The following is a 21,076-nucleotide window of genomic DNA, read 5'->3' on the forward strand; positions in this document are numbered from 1 at the left end:
ATCATGGATATTTCTTTTGCCACATTTAACAATCTGGTTGTAGTTTTTTTCCCTTTCTTGAAACTTTCTTTTATACTATATAATCTTAACTTACCTCCTTTCTCACTAGCTATTTCTTCTTCATCTTCTCTAGCTTCTGTTATTCTACTTGCTTCTTCCTGTAATATTCCCGGGAAAAGAAGAAAAGAAAAAGTACACCAGAGTCAACTACCTGACAGTATAGTTGTAGTTTGAATGACTGTTATGTTCATTATGGAAATCAAATGGAGGTAATTAGATGAAGAGAAAGGGAAGGGAGTAAGGACAAGATAAATAGTAGAAGAACATAAAAGTCCAGAGAAAAGAGGAGGGGAGAGCAATTACATAGGACTAAGGGATAGCAAAGACCTAGGAATAACAGTGAAGATTTAACATTGGGTTATATTGAAAAACAGAATAGAATAGTGCTTAACATAAAGTCTCTTTCAGACTTGACTTTGTCACTTACTGTGACCTTGAACTAATTTTTTAAAACATTTTTTGTGCCTCTGTTTATTCATCTACAAAATGGGTTTCATGTTCTCAGTGTTTTGTTATAATATATGCAAGAGCTTAGCACAAGCTGGGTGTATAGTATGTTTATAATATATATGCACCTCTGTTATTATTGACTCCCTACAAGTCCTACAGTAGATCTTCACGCTCCATAATTACTTTAGGAGAACTCATTCTTTTTCATGTCTTCAAATATCATTTTTACCTTCATAACTCGTTATTGAGTAAACATAATTGTTGAGTGCCTGTTATGTGCCAGGTAGGACAGTTAGTACTGCAGATTGAAGGATGAAAAGGTAGTTTCCATCTTTAAGGAGTAAAAATTGAACAGTGAGAGAAATGAGAACATAAGTGCTACACTAAAATGCAGAAAGTGTGCCAGTGGGAAAGGTACAAAGTGCTTAGAGGAATGAGGGACTACTTTGTAGAATCAGATTATATAAAGAAGGTACCAGCACCGTTGAGCACTTAAGCATGAATAGGCATTTTCTTTCCTAACCTGCATGGGGAGAACATTGCAGTTAGAGGAAATGGCTTATACTAATGCACAAAAGTATGAGTGAGCCCATTACGTTCAGTAAACTGTAAGTAGCTTTCTATCGTTTGGTACATGAAGTGTTACCGGGTAGTGCTGGTCGGTGAGGTTAGACAGTGATAGGCAGTGGACCACATCGCGGAGGGCTTTGTCTGCCATGCCATGGAGATTATATTTTATCTTCTATGCTGATAGGAGCCATTAAAAAATATTGCTTGGAAGAATGATATAAGATTTGCTTATCAGAATGATTGTGTGTGGGGGCTGTGTGAGTGATAAAGTGGCGATTTGAGGATGATGAAACATTAAGAGCAGAGACCAGTGAGGAGGCCACTGCCTTCGGCTAGGTGAGAGATGGGTAAGGACAAAATCTGCACAGTGGCGTGAGGTCAGAGAAGAGGAAGGCTGTGTGGGATATGGAGGAGACAGAATTAACAATAGTTACTGATTAGATGTGGAGGTAAGGGAAAGGGAGGAATCTAGAATGATTCCCTAATTTCTGTCTTGTGTAGCCCAGTGACTATTTTAAAGATAGATATATAGGAGATGAAGAAGTTTTGGGCATAATTGTAGCAAGAGGTGAGGTAGGGGGAGTGGAGATAGCCTGGCACAAATGTACTTGTTTTCTTGGAAGTCAGCATTAAGATGAAATAGGTTGTATTAAATAAAGATGTACCTTTTAATCTCTAGGGCAAGTCGAAAACACAAAAAGAGACGTATCTTTAAACTAACTAGAGGAATAAAAATGATACACTAAAAACTTTTTGTTTAAAACAAAAAGAAGGCAGTAAAGGAAGGACAGAGAAACAAATGAGATGAGACAAATAGCACATTAAAACAAAGACCTAAATCCAGGCATATACATAGTTAGGTTAATTGGAAATGGAATACACACTTCAACCAAAAGGCAGAGATTAGAAGATGACAAATAAGCAATTCAATTACAAGTTGCCTATAGGAGACGCACTTTATATTCAAATACAAATAGGCTGAAAGTAAAATATACAGTAATAAAAGGTATGTGATTGGTGTCTTTCTCTTGATAATAGAGTCAGGTACTAAGTGTCTAACTGATGGACAGGGAGCATATACAGTATGGATACGTTGGACAAAAGGGTGATTCATGTCCCCAGTGGGACATAGTGGATGGTGTGAGAGTTACTCACACTGCTCAGAACAGCACACAATTTAAAATTTATGAATTATTTCTGGAATTTTCCATTTAATATTTTTGGACCACAGTTGACCATGGGTAACTGAAACCATGGAAAGCTAAATGGTGGAAATGGGAGACCACTGTATTAACATCTTAATGCTTACTGTTAGACTATCTGTCATACTGTTTAGTATTCAGTTGTGTCACAATGTAATGCTAAAAAGACTTTGTATTTTTCAGTAGTGGTTGCTTCTGCACGTGCTTTTCTCCTAACTAAATTTAAAGCTCCTTGTGGGTAAAGTGTTCCTGAGCCATACGGAACAGCTCAGATGATCCTTAAAAGTAAAATACGCTGAAGATGTAATATGCTTTCTACATAATGAGATTTTTAAAAAATTTTTATTGAATTTATTGGCGTGACATTGGTTAATAAAATTATTTAAGTTCCAGGTATACAATTCTATAATACATCATCTGTATATTGGATTGTGTGTTCACCACCCACAATCTAGTCTCCTGTCACCATTTATCCCCAAACTCTTCTACCTCCTCCTACCTCCTCTTTTCCTCTGGTGATCACCATACTGTTGTCTGTGTCTATGAGTTTTGTTTTGTTTTGTTTTGTTTTTGTTTAAACCCTTTACCTTTTTCACCCAGCCCCGCAACCCCTCTCCCCTTTAACAGCTGTCAGTCTATCTTCTGTATCTGTGAGTGTGTTTCTATTTTGTTTGGTAGTTTATTTTGTTCATTAGATTCCACATATAAGTGAAATCATATGGTATTTGTCTTTCTCTGACTGGCTTATTTCACTTAAACATCACACTCTCCAGGTACATCCATGCTGTCAAAAATGATAGGATTTTCTCCTTTTTGATGACCAAGTAGTATTCCATTGTGTAAATGTACCACAGTTGTTTTTTTTGTTTTTTGTTTTTGCTAGCACATCAAAGCATATTTCTTTTACTAAAAAATTGACAGTATGTACATTATTTACAAAAAGTAGAAAAATCAAGTTAAAATTATGTGTGTGAGAGAAAGAGTAAAGCTGGTGGATGGCACTAGGGCAGGTACAAAACAGTTCCACGGGAGCTAAAAAGGACTAATTTGAACTTGTTGAGGTTGATAACCAGCAGAGAGAGTAAAAGGGAGGCAGCAAGGGATTTGTCAGGAATCCAGTCCACAAGATGATCAATCCCAGAGCCAACCTGCAGGTCCCAGATAAAATCTAATGGATGCTCTAGATGTGCTCGAGTGACCAGGAAAAAAAAAATCAAATCCAGTTTTGTTCCCCTATTTGGGGGAGAGAAGAGGAGCAGTGACCAGGAGTTACAACCCATCTGGGCGTTGCATCCTTCTCCGGTCTGTTTGTCAATGTTTTTTTATCTACCCATCTACTGATGGGCACTAGGGCTGCTTCCAAATCTTGGCTATTGTAAATAACATTGCAGTGAACATAGAGGTGCATATATTCTTTTGAATCAGTGTTTTAGGTTTCTTTGACTATAATTCCCAAAAGTGGAATTGCTGGGTCATAAAGTAGTTCCATTTTTAATTTTTTGAGGAAACTTCATACTATTTTCCACAGTGGCTGCACCAATCTGCCTTCCTACCAACAGTGTCAAAGGTTCCCTTTTCTCTGCAACTTCACCAATATTTGTTGTTTGTTGATTTGTTTATGATAGCCATTCTGACAGGTGTGAGATGATATCTCATTGTAGTTTTGATTTTCATTTCTCTGATGATTAGTGACGTTGAGTATCTTTTTATATGTCTGTTGGTTGTCTGTATGTCCTCTTTGGAGAAGTGTCTATTTAGGTCGTTGGCCCATTTTTTTTAATTGGATTTTTTTTTGGTGTTCAGTTACATAAATTCTTTATAAATTTCGGATATTGATTTATCATAAGAAGAATTGCTGGAAGCACTGTGGGAGTGGTGTGTCTTTAGTAGCACAGTTTTTATTCTATTTCTTCTCCCTCAAATATGTGAATACATTTTCTATGTACAAAATAAAAAATTTTCAAGTTATTTATGGTATTATGGAATAATTAAAAATATGTATTTTTATGTATTAAATTTGAGTTCAAATTTTAATGACTAAATATTAGGAAAATTAGCTTATATTTGGAGTCTCCTATGTGATCCTTTGAAAATTCTTAGTTTTTGCCTTGACTCCAATTCTCTCCTTTCTATATTTAATTGCATTTTTTAATTTACTTTAATGGAGGACAAGGCAACATTAGAATCCAATAAATTAAGTTCTAATTCTTAACTCTTTCCATGCCATCTTTTGTACAGTAATGAGCTGTATCATTCCTGTGATATTATATGCACTGCTAAATGTTGCCACTTTTCCTAGTTCTTTGCCGCCTTAATGGTAAGGCAGATCAGGTGAATTTTACATAAAGGTAGATGAATGTTCTTAAAAGATTCCAAGACTCCACTGTTACCTTTTATAATGGATTATTTTACAGATTTTAATTTTTTATCAGTGTTTCTAAAGTTGATAAGCTGCATTTTGCATGTATTTATTTATTAATTATCTATTACTGTGCAACAGTATTACCACTAATTTAGTAGCTTAAAACCATACAAGGTCTCATAAAGCTCCAGTAATGATGTAGATTAGGTCTGTAGACTTGACTGGGGAAGGATTCACTTCGAGATTTATGGGGCCTTTTGGCAGAATTCAGTTCCTTGCAGGCTGCTTGACTGAGGACCTCAGTTTCTTACCCTGTGGCTTTCTTCATATAAATCTCATAACATTGTATCTAGCTTCTTCACAGCCAGTAGGAAGAGAATCTCTTCCAAAATAGGCATTTCCTCTAGTTATATGTAATGTGATCATGTACACATAATCATCCTGTTGGTTAGAGCAAGTTGTAAGTTCCATCCACACTGATGGGGAGGAAGGGCGTTACACAAGGATATGAACACCAGGAAATGGGGCCACTGAAGTATCTCTGCCACAACTTATTTACTCTATCTTAGCATGAGATTAGTGCTTTTCTTATTCAGTAAGTTTTGCTACTTGTTTAGATGGAGTGATAACTTTGGGTTTCTTATTTTTCTAACCAGATTCCATTGGCCGGGACATCCCCAAAATGCTTGAGTTATTTAAAACTGGACATGAAATTAAGGTAGATGAAGAAAGGGAGAACTTTCTCAAGACCAAAATAGCAACAGTAAGTTACAGTGGAAATTATTCAATAACCCTCTCTTTTTTTTGCTTAAGTGATTCAATAATAATTTATAATATAATATACCAGTCCTTTGAACTTGTTGTTTTCACTAGCATTAGGAGTGGCACTATATACACGCACAGATTTTTTTTTTATTGATTGAACTTATACATTTTAATGGTACTATAGAATTTTTCTTTTGAGTTGTATGCCACCCACTGACATTTACTTGTACTTGGCCTTATTTGATTATTCTATGTATGTCATTTTGGTTCTCTAATATTTTAAGCTTATTGAAAGTAGGGTATAGATCTTATGTATGTCCTGTAGAACTTTGCATAATACTGAGCCCATAGTAGGGATTTAATGCTACTTTAATGGAATTGAGTAATTCACTTTATTTGTATGAATTACTTCTTGTTTAAAAAATTATTTTTTTGTTGTTCAAGTACAGTTGTTTCCATCCCCCCCCCCCCATTCCCCCGCTCACCCATTCTCATTTATGAATTACTTCTGATTATCCCTGCATGGGTTTTAAAAATGCTTTGCCTATATACAGAAGGTACTAGAAATCAATTTCTAAAGCCACTTTTAGGACACTAATATAGACCTGTCAAATTTTTATAGAATTGTGTTTTTAAATGCATAGATTTTGCTAGTATCTTTTTTATACTGAAGAATCTCTAAAATACCTATTAATGTACATAATTTTGTTCCTGTGCAATAGCTGTAGGGATAATAGTAATATTGATAGTGAAACTTAAATTGTGTACCAACTATCAGGCACTATTTTAAACACTTTTTTAATCCTCAGATATATGAGAGGTAAATTATTATCCCTGTTTTATAGAATAAGATGACAGCCCAGAGAGGTTAAATACTTTCTTCAAGGTCTCATAGCTAGTATGGGGCAGAGGTATTTGAACCTTGGCAGTATCCTCAACAACCCAGACTCTTCACCCCATTCCATCCAGCCTCACGGCTGGAATTATTTGAATAGCTGTATTCCTCTTCCCATCCTCCAAAGAGGGATTCTGCATTATAGCCAACAGGGAGTAGTAGTCCAGACTAATTGAGCTGTGCCCACTGTAGATCGTGAGAAATTTAAAAAAGGTGTTCAACTAGTTTTATGGAAGGAAAACTTAACTTTAAAAAGGGGTGAGGCAGGTTTAATCCAGTCAGGGACTGGAAAACTGCTCATTGCCATCATTACCATCAAAGCTCAGCTCCAGTTTATTTGGCATTGAGCTCTGCTGGAATTCGATGTAGGAATTGGCTTGTCCCCAAAAGGCCCTTGGCAGTCCTTCTTGTTTCTTAGGGAAGACAACATTGTAATGTTAAAAAAAAAAATTAAAAACCAAATACAAACTTTAAGAGAATATTCTGGAGCTTTAGAGATACAGGTTTGAATCCCACTTCTGCTGCTTAGGGAATGGCAGACTGTAAACAAGTTTCCTCATGTTGTGTCTCAGATTCCCTCATCTGTAAAAGTTATGTGGCAATATCTGTTTCACAATGTGGTTTTAAAGATTAAATAAAATTTTTAAATGGCAGTAGCTATTGTCATTACTGTTTTGGTTGGACTTTGGGGACCTTAGAATATCTTTATAAGACTCTTTATAGCTAGATTTTTTTCTTTTTTTAAGTAATATTTTTATTACATTCAGTAATTAGTAGTTTACGTAGATCCTGACTCAGAGTATACGAAACAATGACATCTTATTCATTCTTTTCAACAAATACCATGGTGATTAAGACGTGAGCTGCAGATCAGACTGACTGCATCTTTTAGAGATATAGTGCTTTTTCATAATTAAAAAGAAATTATTTTGCGTGTTTAAAGAGAATTGTTTTGAATACTACTTAAATATTGTAGTGTGGAATTTGGATTCATACTGTCTGATTCAAAGCCTGGTTCTTGATTAGCCACCTTGGTCCCTGAACTTTGGTTTTCCCCCACGTGAAATAAGGAAGGAGTAGGTAGGAAGGAGTAGATAAAATGAACTAATAACCATTAAAGACTTCTACTTTGGGTTGAAATGGAGTAACAGGGACCTGATTTACCCTCCTTCTAAAACAATTAACATTACTTTTTACCAAAGACAGACCAAAAAAAGACAGTCTAATATCATTCATGAATATAGATGTTAAAATTATAAACTCAGTAATAATACAGCCCCTTTTTAAAAATCAGCAAAAGATTATAATACACCTCACAAAGGTGTGACAAACACATTGGAAGATGCTCAACATTATTAATCATTAATAAAATACAAATTGAAACCACAATGACATATCACTATGTATCCATTGGAAGAACTGAAATAAAAAGACTGACTATACCAAGTGTTCGTGAAGATGTTGGGAGACTGGGATGCTCAGACACTGATGTGGGAACGTAAAGTGATCCCACCACCTCTTCAGTAAACAGCTGGGCAGAGTAAGTTTTACGTCCACCTCTTATGTGACTTCACCATTCTACTTTTAGATGTTTACTCAGGAAAGATGAAAACGTATCTCTATACAAAGACTTGTAAACAAGTGTTTATATCAGATTTATTTGTAACAGCTAAAAATTGGAAACATTCCACATTCCAGTGACAGATGAATGTATAGACAAGCTTTGTTATATCTCTGTAATAGAATATTCTTTAATAATAAAAAGAAACTGATACATGCTTAATATGGATGCATTTTAAAATAATTATGCTGAGTGAAAGAAACCAGGCAAAAAGGAGTACATACTGTATGATTCTCTTTACGTAAAATTCTGGCAAATGCAAAATAATGTATAGTGACGGAAAGCAGATCAGTAGTTGCCTTGGGAACAAGGGTGGGAAGGAGGGATTACAAAGTAGCACAAGGAATTTTGAGGATGATTGATATGTTTATTATCCTGACTGGTAATAGTTTCTTTAGTGTGTACATACGTCAAAACTTAATAAATTGATACTTTAAGGATGTGCAGCAGATCCTGTGGGATACTATTTAGCAATAAATGGGAACAAACTGTGGATATATGTTACATTATGGATGAACCTCAAAAACATGCTTAGTGAAAGAACTCAGGCACAGAAATCACATACTGTATGATGGTATATATGAAATATCTGGAAAAGATAATTTATTTTGAAAGACTAAAAGTAGATTAGTGGTTACCTGGGGTAGGGGTGGGAATAAATAGGCATTAATAGTAAATGTGCGTAAGGGATCATACTGGGTTAATGAAGATGTTTTAGAACTGGTTGATGGTTCTCTGGCCAGGTAGTTCATTTGGTTAGAGCATCGTCCCAATATGGCAAAGTTGCGGGTTTGATTCCTGCTCAGAGCACATACAAGAATCATCCAATGAATGCACAAATAAAGGGAACAGTAATCAATATTTCTTTCTCATTCTCTCGCTCTCTCTCTCTGTCTCCCTCTCTGTTCCTCTTTCTTTAAATATCAATAAAGACATTAAAAAATTAAAAAAACTGGTTGATGGTTGCCCAACTTGTTAAACTTGTTTAAAAATAATTGGATTGTAAATTAGAAAATGGTGAATTATATGAAATGCAAAGTATGCCTCAATAAAATTATTAAGAACATGCAGTGAGTCAGAAATACCTCAATAAAATTGTTTAAAAAGGAATAAAAAGTCTGTTTACCATTGTATGTAATACAGTATAATTATTCCATAGAAATATTTGTGGTAATCATCAGAGATAACAGATTTTTTTGTAAATCTCAAAGCAAAATAATATAGCTTCCTTAGAAGTTCAAGATTTCTGTGAGTGATGATATTCTTACTATATTTGCCACCTGTATAATATTAGACTTTGATTTAGGATGAATGTGCAGATGAAAGGGCACTGACAGCATCTCAGTCCTCATTTGGGGAGGGTCCTCCTTATTTTAGATAAAAGGAGAGTATCAAGATCAGGGTCAAGAAACTGTAGACCATGGGCCAGATCTAATGGTGGCCCATTTTTAATGCCATCTCTGAGCTAAAAATGGTCTTTGTTTTGTTTTGCTTTTTACAACTATTTAAAACTGTAAAGAATTTGCTACAGAGATCACACAAGGCCCACAAAGCTTAAAGTATTTAATATTTGGCTTTTTTTAAGGGAAAAGGTTTGCTGACCCCTAATCTAGAAAGAGGGATATGGGGAGAGTGAAGTGTATCAGTTTTCTATTTTTATTTGCCTGTACAAGAGAGACTATCTTAACTTTAATTATACCATCTTGATGTCCCGTGTTACGGTTCTGCAAAGAGTCTGTGCTGCCACATTGCTTCATGATCCAGTGCTACCATTAATGTAATGTGAAATTGATCTTGAGTATTTTAAGCTTGTTTTCCTTCTGTGTCAAAGTCATAAATACAATTAGTTGAATGGCCTATTTTTTAGTTATGTGACTTGAGGATAATATCTTGGGTATGAGAACTCAGCCACTTAGGACGCCTTTGTATATCAGAACTGTGCTAATGTGTTGTAGCCAGCCAGTATCTAAGATTTGTGAGTAGTACTTGCAGGTAAATTGGTTTTGTTCTTTTCTGCTCCTGGTACCTATAATTTACATATTCATGAAATTGTTTATGTCTATATGCTATCAGATCAAATGTTCATATTAGTGAAAATGTCATTCAGATGATGTGTTGGACATCATGCAAATAGGACTGTTTATTATTGGAATATTTATATTTTATTTTTCAATCATTTATATTGCTATCATGTAGTTGCCATTTATTTTCTCTCAGCATGAAGAATGAATTGATTGTGATAAATGTAAGCTGCTAAATGGTCAAATTTAAGGGAAAGATCTTAAAGCATAAAACTAAAAATAAAGGTTTATAGGAGTGAAGAAATCCCTTTCTACAACTGGACCCTAGCTGGTTTTGTTTTTGCTGTTGTTTAATGTTATGACTCTTTCCGTGAAATAGAAATGAAACTAAGGCAGATTCTCAAAAAAAAAAAAAAAAAAAAAAAGGACTTGAGGCATAAAATGTACCTGTCCAGTATATATATTCTAAATAGCAGTTTAATTTCACACAGTGATTAAATACTTTTAACATAATTTGTCTGACTTTATGATAGAGCAAATAATATTGTAGTCATAATTCTGCTGCCCAGATAACTCTGTTGACATTTAACATTTTTCAAATTAATATATGCACTTGGTTAAATTGAGTTTACAAAAATGTATAAGGAAACACTAAAGCCTTTTCTCTGCAATTGTTTTCTTGTGGGATTTCTATTAATAGTTTTATTTTGTCCTTCCAGAAATATTAAGAAGGAAACATAAACATCCCTTAAAAATTCATTTATATTTAGGATTTTATGCTACATACACTGTTCTGTATGTTTCCTTTCCACTTATATAGCATAGATATCTTCAAAGATGTAAAGAGATCTGCCATTTTCTTTTCAATGTCTTTATAGAGTTGTATTCCACTGTGTGCATGTACCATAATCGGTTCCTGTTGATGGATATTTCATTTGTGTCCAGTTTCATGCTATTACAAATGACACTTCATTGACATTCATATGAATGTTCATTGCCAGTTTTTTCCAAGTATACCCATGAGGTAAATTTTTAGAAATAGAATATATGTTGAAAATTTTATCATAAATAGTACCAAATTACTCTCTAAAATGTACCACTAATTTATAATTTATCCAGTAATGTGTTAATGTGCCTCACACACTCACCAGCATTTGATGTTATAAAACATAATCCTTTTGTCAGTTTGTTAGGTGGTATATTATTGGTGTATGTGTGAGTGCATGTGTACTTTTAGCAGCTTAAAAATTGTAAGGTGAACATTTTCATTGTTTTCTTCTTGGGATAAAATCTTCTTTTCTATTTCTTAAGATTTTAAGTTTCTTCATCTCTCTCTCCCCATTCTTAATCCTTTTCTTCTCAAATATTGCTAGGCCTGGCCTGATTTTCTATCTCTTTTTTTGTGTGGGGTCCTGTGACACTTTTCCTGCGGACTCTGTCTGACTGACTTCTACCATGACGTGCTCTGTTTACTAGTGCCTACTAAATGGAATTGACAAGAGCTGTGTTCCTAGAAGATTAACTTAATGTGCAAGTTCTGTTTAACAAATATTTATTAAGTTCTGACTCTGTGTCAGACTTAATGTAATGCAAAATAGAATAACACATTTTTTTCTTAAGAAAGACATGGTAGGGACACTACATGTGGAAATAAATTATAGAAAAGTGTAATAATAATACACACACACACACACACACACACACATGATAGAAGGAAGTTGCAGAAAAGAAGCAATAATCGATGTGTAATCATGGCAGGTCAAGAATTGTTTCTAGCAGGTGTTTGAAAATATACACCGGGTAAGTTAAGAGTCATTATTCATATTAAAATAGTATGTAAGATGATGCATGGACTACTACTATACATCTAAATTGGTTGAGGTATTTTAAAGGGACCAAATAACAGTGACTTAATCATGATAGGAAGTTATTTTTCTCCCAGGTTTGAGCTGGTGGGAAGCTCAGAACTATTTTGCTCTACAGAGTTAACTAGGGATCAAGGTTCCTTCTCTCTCTCTCTCTCTCTCTCTCTTTCTCTCTTTCTCTTCCTCTTCTCCCTCTTCCCCCTACTCTTTGCTATCACCTAGGGTCTTTTATTCTGTGTGGATGAATCTTGCTGATACCAAGGAGGAACTAGCCAGTGTGAAGGAGGCGAAAGGAGGTAGAGAGCAAGCAGCTTTCTTTCAAGTATGGGAACCATTGTCCTCATCACTTTTGCTCCATCCAATGGTCCAGAGTTAGTCACATGACTTAGCTGAATGTCTGTCACATGTAGTGTCTAGCTGGGTGGCTATATGCCCAGGTAAAATTTTTATTTTTATTTTTATTTATTGATTTAAGAGAGACAGACAGACATCGATTTGTTATTCCGCTTGTTTATGCATTCGTTGGTGGATTCCTGTATTTGCCCTGATGGAGGATTGAAGCTGCAACCTTGGTGTATCTGGGCAACGCTCTAACCAGCTGAGCTACCCAGCCAGAGTTCCAGCAAAAACTATTTAAAAGAACAGGGGATGGATTAGGGAGACAATTAAGGTTTCGACACAGCTGAGGAGGAGCCACGAAACCTAAAAGAATAAGAAAATAAAAGATGGGAATTTTTGTTCATTTGTTTATTGCTGTATCCTCAGTTCCGAGAATAGTGCTTGGCAAATAGGTGATCAACAAATAATTGTATTTTTTTTTTCTGGGTGTGGGGAGGGGAGCTGAGAGGATATTTTAATGAGTTTTTTAAACATTTTTAAATCACGTTTATTCTATTGCAGTTGTCGCAGTTTTTTCCCCTTTGCCCCCCTCCACCCATCCCACCCCGCCCCCCTCTCCCACAGTCAGTTCCCACTCTGTTGTCCATGTCCATGGGTCATTCATGTATGTTCTTTGTTTAGTCCCTTCTCCTTCTTTTCACCATTGTCCTCCTTCCCCATCCCCCCAGACTTTCAGTCTGCTCCATGTTTCCATGCCTGTGGTTTATTTTGTTCCTTAGTTTATTTTGTTGAATAAATTCCACTTACAGGTGGGATCATATTGTACACTGACTGGCTTATTTCATTTAGCATAATACTCTCCAGTTCCATCCATATTGTCACAAAATGTAGGAGTTCCTTCTTTCTTTCTTTTTTAAAAATGCAGATTGATTTTATTTATTTTTTAAATGTCAAAATCCATTATAAAATATTAAAAAATTTAAATCCATTATAAAGTCTCAGCAATTAAGACAACATGACACCAGCACAGAAATAATAAAGTAGATCAGTGAAATAAAATGAGCATTCTGGAAACAAATGTATATATCTGTCTAATAATGTAATATATGATTAAATTGATATTTCAAATCAACAGGGGAAAATAAGGCTTATTCAACAAATAAGGTGCATGGACCACTATTACTTGAAATAAAACAGATGTAGAGCCCTGTTTCACACATTATACAAAAAACATTCAGGTGAGTTAAAAATCAATATGTAAAATCTTAGCAGCTTTAGGAGAAAATACAAAAATAATATTTTTCTTACCCTGAAGTAAAATATTCAAACCCAGAAGCTATAAAGAAAAATATTGGCAATATGACTATATTAAACATTTAGGACTATACAGTAATATACATATAAAAAATTAAAAGAAATAATAGAATAGGAAAGTATTTGCAACATATAGTCATATAGTCATATAGTTAGTAGTCTTTTGATGTTGTTTTAGGGAAAAAATTCTACAACATTTAATCAAGAAGTGGATAAAGAATACCAAAAAGTCACTTAAAGCTTTTTAAAAATAGTAGAAATAGGCAAGAAATATACAAAAACAGGTTTAATTTCAATAAATAATAAAGTATCAAAATAACACATCATTGTCACAATCAGATTAATAAGTATTAAAAATATTGGTAATATCAAGTATTGGTGACTGTGAAAGGAACTGGGTATTCATATCTTTTCCTTCATCTTCTTAAAGCAGCCCCGTTAGCATATCTTGCAATGCTGGTTTGGTGGAGGGGTATTCTTTCAGCCTTCTTTTGTCTGGGAAACTCCTTATTTTGCCTTGCATTTTAATTGAGAGCCTTGCTGCTTAGAGCAGTGAAGCATTGACTGCTTTACACTAAACTTTTCAAATAGTCCTTATGGAGTAATATTGAAATTGAACATTTTAATTTCTGGAATTTCACAGAATGAGTCAGAATTATTCTGTCCTCTATTTATTATGGGAATATTTATTATGGGAATACTTAGGGGTATATTTTGACATTACTCAAGAAAATTAAACAATGCATGGATAGTATAGCATAAATCTGCCAGAATAAAGACTGATGTAATTTTCAAAGGGTGGCTGTTAGTATTTTATAACATACCACAAATCCATTGTAAGTTAGCTCTGAGACTCTCAGAACCTGGTTTGTTTTTTCTAACTGCTAGATCTTGTGTGATTTAAGATACTTGGCCTCCATCCTACTTTTTCAGAACACTTGTAAGTGTAATTTTAAGCCATTTGCATTGTTGATTGGATTTCTTAACTTGTCCTTTATTATAAGGTAAAAGTTTTTTTCTAATTTTCTATTAGTATTGACTTTACCATCTTACAAGAAGCACATACAATACTTTTTCATTTGTCAAAAACTAGAATGTTCTCTCTCTCCTTTCACTTTGGTTAATGTTAACTGCCTCACAAATTTCAAAAACAAACATGATAGCATGGTAATAAAACGTGGTACATTAAGATGTAATAGGAAGCGTTTCCCTAGAAGAGAGGACATGAACTGTAGTTTAAAGGGAAAATTTGGAATGTGCTTATTTGGTGCATTTAATCTATCTTAGTATTTAACGCCAGGATAAATTATATGACTCTCATGGCCTATTACATATACTCCTGAAAGAGCTTATAAAATCAGACGCATGTTTCTGTATATGTGTTTTCAACCGGCAACTAGTTAACTGTTATGTGTGAATGTGGTTAAATAGAATCTTACATATGTAGAAGTACTTGCGTAGTTTTCATTGGAAATGACTTTGATTTTCAAGTCAATTCTAACTGAAAAATATTTTAGGATTAATAAAGGAAGATAAAGTTTGAGGATAAAAACAGACTTGCCTTATAATGCACACTGGATCTTTTAAAGGGTATAGTGTACTGTGAAACCTTCTTAGTTTTAAATTACTTTATGTAGTGTTGGCCCCTTTATGAGTGCGTTGCTGTCAGCACAGCAACTTGGTGGAATTTTCCATACTTTTAACAGGTATTACAAGTATTTGGTCTTTAAAAGAATGCCTAGTGAGGATCTGCTGTGTAGTCCAATCAACTTTCTATTTTATTTTATTTTTTAATGGTTTATTGTTTATGCCATTACAGTTGTCCCGATTTTCACCTCTTCGCCCCCCTCCACTCAGCCCATCCCCCATTCTATAGTCAACCCCCACACTGTTGTCCATGTCCGTGGGTTCTTCATTTGTGTTCTTCGACTAATCATCTTCTTTCCGTCAGTCCCTACCTCCTCCTCCCTCGTCTCTTACAGCTGTCAGTCAACTTTCTATTTTAATTTTTCACTTCAGAGTAATTCGTTTCAAGTGTACATGTACATGCAAGTGAGGCTTTTTAAAAAAGACTTCCCTTTTCTGAAAACCATAAAATCAGGAATTTAGATGTCTTATCTTCATTTTATTTTAGAACAGTGGGGACTCCTTGGGCTCATAGCACTTTAGAAAAGAAAATGAAAAGATAAATTCAACCATATTCATAACATTTCTGGTAAGAAAGTAAGGAAATGTCACATTTTCTTGGGAGTTTATTGCTTCATAAAGCCTTACTCCTAGTTAAGCTGTTACTTGTAAATATCTTCAGTGTCTGCATATTTTTCCTCAGTTTTTTATTTTGAAAAATTTTAAATGAATGGAAAAATTGAAAGAATAGTACAGTGAACATGTATATACTTATCACACCTAGAGTCACCAATTTTGTCATTTGTTTAGGAAAACTAGTAATAGTAGGCTGCTTGGAGAAAAATAGATACTCTTTATTTTCTGGACCACTTAAAGTTAAGTTACAGACATTATAACACTTCACCCCTAAATATTTTCACATGCGTAACCTAAGTATAGGTCATTGACTTATATATGCTTTTTTTAATTACTATTCTGTTCTATTTATAATTTATTGATTTCCTCTTTTTCTTTATCCTAGTGCCCTGAGATATGTTTGGTTGTTGGTTTTCTAATTTTCTAAGTTTTATATGAGACTTGTGAATTTTTTTTTTAATAATCAGTTTAAATTCATTACGTGAATTTATCTCTAATTACTTGTTTTGATATTGAGTTCTCTTGTCATTCTCTTTTTTAAAGAAGATTTTATTTGTTTATTTATAGAGAGAAGGGAAGGGATGGAGAAGGAGAGGGAGAGAAACATCAATGTGTGTGAGATGCATTGATCTGTTGCCTCTTGCATGCCTCCAGTCAGGGACCTGCCCTGCAACCCAGGCATGTGCCCTGACCGGGAATGGAACTGGCAACCTTTCAGTTCTCAGGCCAGTACGCAGTCCGTTGAGCCACACCAGCTAGGGTGTCATTTTCTGAATAATCTGCTGTGGTATTTTTTATTCTCATTTGGGAAAGTGTTTTAAAATTTGGAACCTTTTTGTCTTGTTTAAAATTCAGTTATATTCTAGCTTGACTGTCCTTGGCTGAGGAGTACATCCTTTTCTAAATTTCTAAGTTTTAAAAATTCCTGAGACATCATTGTGGCTTATAGTGTTAGATTAATATTCTTTTTCCAAGTATTCCATGACCAGTTGAAAATAATACATTTTCATTTAAAGAGCAGATTGAACACCACCTTGGTAAGAGATTAGAAAATGCCAAATCCTAAATCAACAATGGAAAAGGCTAAAAAATTAATATAATCTAAATTTCAGGATCTTTAAAAAGTCTTGGGATCTGGCTCTAGACACCTCTGGACTATTAGTAGTATGTGTGGGGGTGGGGCAAGAACCCTCTCAAATAGGGAGGATTACTTAAAAACGAAAATTCTTACATACTTCTTGGCACTGGGTAACAACCCTTTCCCATGCCAGTAGATGTTTGGAAAGATTAAAACAGAAGGTCTCTAAACTGAGGGAGGTCAGGAGTTGAAAAAATTCAAAATGGAGATTAAGTGAATAATGTATCCTGAAAGCTGAGAAAACCTTCTTCCCCGACTCCCAACACCGTATCATTGACTGGGCTCCCAGTACTCTGGCAGCCAGGCCTCACTCTCTAGTTAGGAGGAGATTAGATGAGGCTTAATTCAAGAGTGATAATAGTAATAAGGTTTCTGAGCAGCTTAACAATATTCTCCTTCCCATTTGAACATCCATGGTGATTTTACTCTTTCAATCTCTGCATGAAGAGATAATTGTTCATTTCTGGTGCTTTGATGAGAATTATTTGATATGATTTAAAAATAATTGTTATAGTTTGTAGTTTTTTAAAATTTATTTTTTTAATTTTTCAATTACAGGTTGCTTTCAGTATTATATTTGTGTTGGTTTCAGGTGCACAGCATAATGATCAGACAGTTACATACTTTAGAAAATGTTCCCCACAATATTTCCCATTCCCACCTGGCACCATACATAATTATTGCAATATTATTGACTATATTCCCTATGCTGTACTTGAGCTCCCTGTGACTGTTCTGTAACTACCAATGTGTACTTCTCAGTCCCTTCACCTCTTTCACTCAGTGCCCCAATCCCCCTCTCTTCTGACAACCACCAGTCTGGTCTCTGTGTCTATGAATCTGTTTCAATTTTTTGTTTATTTTGTTCATTAGATTCCACATATAATTGAAATCATGTCTTTCTCTGACTAATTTCACTGAGCATAACACCCATTAGGTTCATCCATACTATTACAGATGGTAAATTTCATTTTTTTTTTATGGCCAAATAGTACTCCATTGTGTATCACTGCTTTTTTATTCATTCATCTATTGATGGGCACTTGGGCTGCTTCCACATCCCAGCTATTGTAAATAACACTACAATGAACATAGGGGTGTATGTAGTCTTTCGAATTAGTGGTTTGAGTTTCTTCATATAAATACCCAGAACTGGAATCGTTCTGGAATTGGGTCATACGGCAGTTCCATTTTTAGTTTTTTGAGGACTCTCCGTACTGTTTTCCATAGTGGCTGCACCAATCTGTCTTCCCACCAACAGTACACAAGTGTTCCATTTTCTCCACATCCTCACCAGCACTTGTTTGTTGATTCATTGATGATAGCCATTCTGACAGGTATAAGGTGATATCCCATTGTGGTTTTAATTCGTATTTCTCTGATGATTAGTAATGGTGAGCATTTCTTCATATGTCTCTTGGCCATCTGTATGTCTTCTTTGGAGAAGTTTATTCATGTCCTCTGGCCATTTTTTAATTGGATTGCCTTTTTTCTTTTTTTTTTTTTTTTTGGTGTTGAGCTGTATGAGTTCTTTATACATTTTTGATATTAACTCCTTACCAAATGCATAATTGATGAATATCTTCTCCCATTCAATAGGTTGTCACTTCATTTTGTTGATGGTTTTCTTTGTTGTGCAAAAAAAACAAACCCCAAAACATTTTTATTTGTTATCATCCCATTTGCCTGGGGAGATATATCAGAAAAAAATATTGCTAAGGGAAATGTCTGGGATTTTACGGCCTACGTTTTCTTCTAGCAGTTTTATGGTTGTGAGTCTTGTATTTAAGTCTTTATTCTATTTTGAGATTATTCTTGTGTATGACATAAGAAGATGGTCTAGTTTTATTTTTTTGCATATATTTATTCAATTTTTCCAACACTATTGACTAGACTGTTCTTACCCTACTTTATGTTCTTGCCTCTTTTGTCAAATGTTAATAGCTTATATAAGCATAGGTTTGTTTTCTGGGCTATTTTGTTCCATTGATCAATATGTCTGTTTGTATGCCAGTACCATACTGTTCTGATTACTACAGCCTGGTAGTATAGTTTGATATCAGGTACCATGATACTGCCAACTTTGTTCTTTCTTTTCAAGGTTGCTATAGCTATTTGGGGTCTTTTGTGGTTTTGTATAAATTTGTGGATCATTTATGAACTGTAATGCTATTTCCAGTTCCTGTGAAATACACAATTAGTGTTTTGGTAGGAATTCCATTGAATCTGTAGATTGCTTTTGGTGGTTTTAGTGATGCTAATTCTTCCTATCCATGAGCATGGATATTTAGTTGTTGTTTTTTAAAGATTTTATTTATTTATTTTCGGAGAGAGGGAAAAGGAGGGAGAGAAACATCAATGTGTGGTTGCCTCTCATATACCCCCTACTGGGGGCCTGGCCTGCAACCCAGGCATGTGCCCTGACTGGAAATCGAACTGGCGACCCTTTGGTTTGCAAGCCGGTGCTCAATCCACTGAGCCGCACCAGGCAGGGCTTTAGTTTGTTTTTAGGTTCCTTTTTTTCTTTTTTCCTTACTTTCTTTTTTTCCTTCCTTTCTTTTAATAGTTCTTTGAAGTTTTCTTTTTTCTTTTTTGATTCTCTCCTGTTATTCCTCCCCCTTCTTTTTTTTCTCTTTCCTTCATTCTTGTATGTTTATCTACATTTTGGAAAGACATGAAAAATATAATTAAATTTATGGGAAAATTAGTATGAATTAGTGAGAAGTAAACACTACAAAATAGTTTTTCAGTGACATGCAACTTAATTTGATTATGTACAGTATCTAATAAAAAATTTTTGCTTGGTAGATGTTGCCTGAATTAATAAGCCAGTTATATACTAAAAAATGTTTTTTAACATACAGGTTCTTTAAAGATGTTTGAATATTTTCCAGTAATTTTTAAAAGATTTTATTTATTTATTTTTAGAGAGAGGGGTAGAAAGGGAGAAAGAGAAGGGGAGAAACATTGATGTGTGAGAGAAACACTGACTGGTTGCCTCCTGCATATGCCCCCCAACCAGGGGCCCCACCTGCAACCCAGTTATATACCCTGACCAGGAATCGAACCAGCGACCTTTCACTTTGCTGGACTATGCCCAGCCAACTGAGCCAGCTCATTTAGGGTGAAACTATGTACTTTTAAAATGCAGGGTGGGGCAAATGTAGGTTTATCGTTGTTTGTATGGAAAGTAATGTGCATATTAATAAACAATAATATAAGAATAAACTGTGTTTCACGTACTCCCAACTGTAAACCTATGTTTGCCCTACCCTGTCTGTATGCCACCTTTTCTGCTTTAGTTTAGAAACTTATATTTTTATACTTTTATTAATATGTAATTAAAACATGAATAATTTGGAATGGGAGAGACTTCTAAAAACTTTACTAAATATGATTGAAATTTTGAAGAACATCTTTCAAAAATACATTATATAATAGCTAGTTTTGACATGAAGAGCTATCATAACATTAAAGGAAAAACAACTTTAGCCCTTTTAAAATCATCAATGTCCAGATTTTCAGGGCTTATAAATAATAATGCTATTGGCAAATCAAACGTAAGCTCATTTTCTTAAAAAGAGGGAAAAAAAGGGTAGGACAGCTCATATTTATATTTATACCAGATTATGCCAAGACCTGATTTAACTAGTATTTCTTGTCTAGGTTTCAAATATACTTGGATCTTTGATACACTTAATATAAAGGCTATGTCTTTGATGTGCTTTTCCCCCTTTCTTTTGAAAGTTGTAGGCATGGTCCATTCTTAGGTATATATCACTATGCTTTGCTTGTGTAATATTAAATTATTTTGTGGCAAGAATATTGTCAACCTGGCAGCTGATGAAAGATATGAAGTATCTTGTAACAAAAATAAACAAGTTCAAGGGAAGGGAATAAACATCATAAATCTTGTGTTGAAATCAGTCTTTAGTTTTAACTAACATGTTAGAACAGGAAACGTGAGTGTATTGGAGTTCAGTTAAATAACAAAATGTGCATAGCATAGTACATGGAAATTGAAGGCTTATTTTAAAGCAACTAGGTCTGTAAGTTGAAAAAACGGCAACCAAGGAATATTGCTTTAATCAATTAGAAACAATGGTTGGCTAAAAAGCATCAGTCCATTGGCTCAGGGCTCATTGTCATTTTCCCTCTTTCTCCATTCCTTCCAGTTGATGATTAACTTCTTTTGTTGCATTATTTTCTGTA

The 21,076-nt window shown here is 34.5% G+C and overlaps 1 protein-coding gene across 1 annotated transcript in view; it reads left to right on the top strand.

Annotated features, from left to right (window-relative positions):
• MRPL1 (mitochondrial ribosomal protein L1) overlaps positions 1-21,076 on the top strand; it is a 53,462-nt gene that overhangs the window by 24,040 nt on the left and 8,346 nt on the right. The window contains exon 7 of the mRNA XM_054591903.1: positions 5,301-5,407. Coding sequence (XP_054447878.1) covers positions 5,301-5,407 — 107 coding nt within the window. The remainder of the gene's footprint in view (positions 1-5,300; positions 5,408-21,076) is intronic.

This window comes from Pteronotus mesoamericanus, unplaced genomic scaffold, assembly GCF_021234165.1.
Source record: "Pteronotus mesoamericanus isolate MK-2021 breed Mesoamerican mustached bat unplaced genomic scaffold, CSHL_Meso_final contig_130, whole genome shotgun sequence".
Taxonomy (NCBI): domain Eukaryota; kingdom Metazoa; phylum Chordata; class Mammalia; order Chiroptera; family Mormoopidae; genus Pteronotus; species Pteronotus mesoamericanus.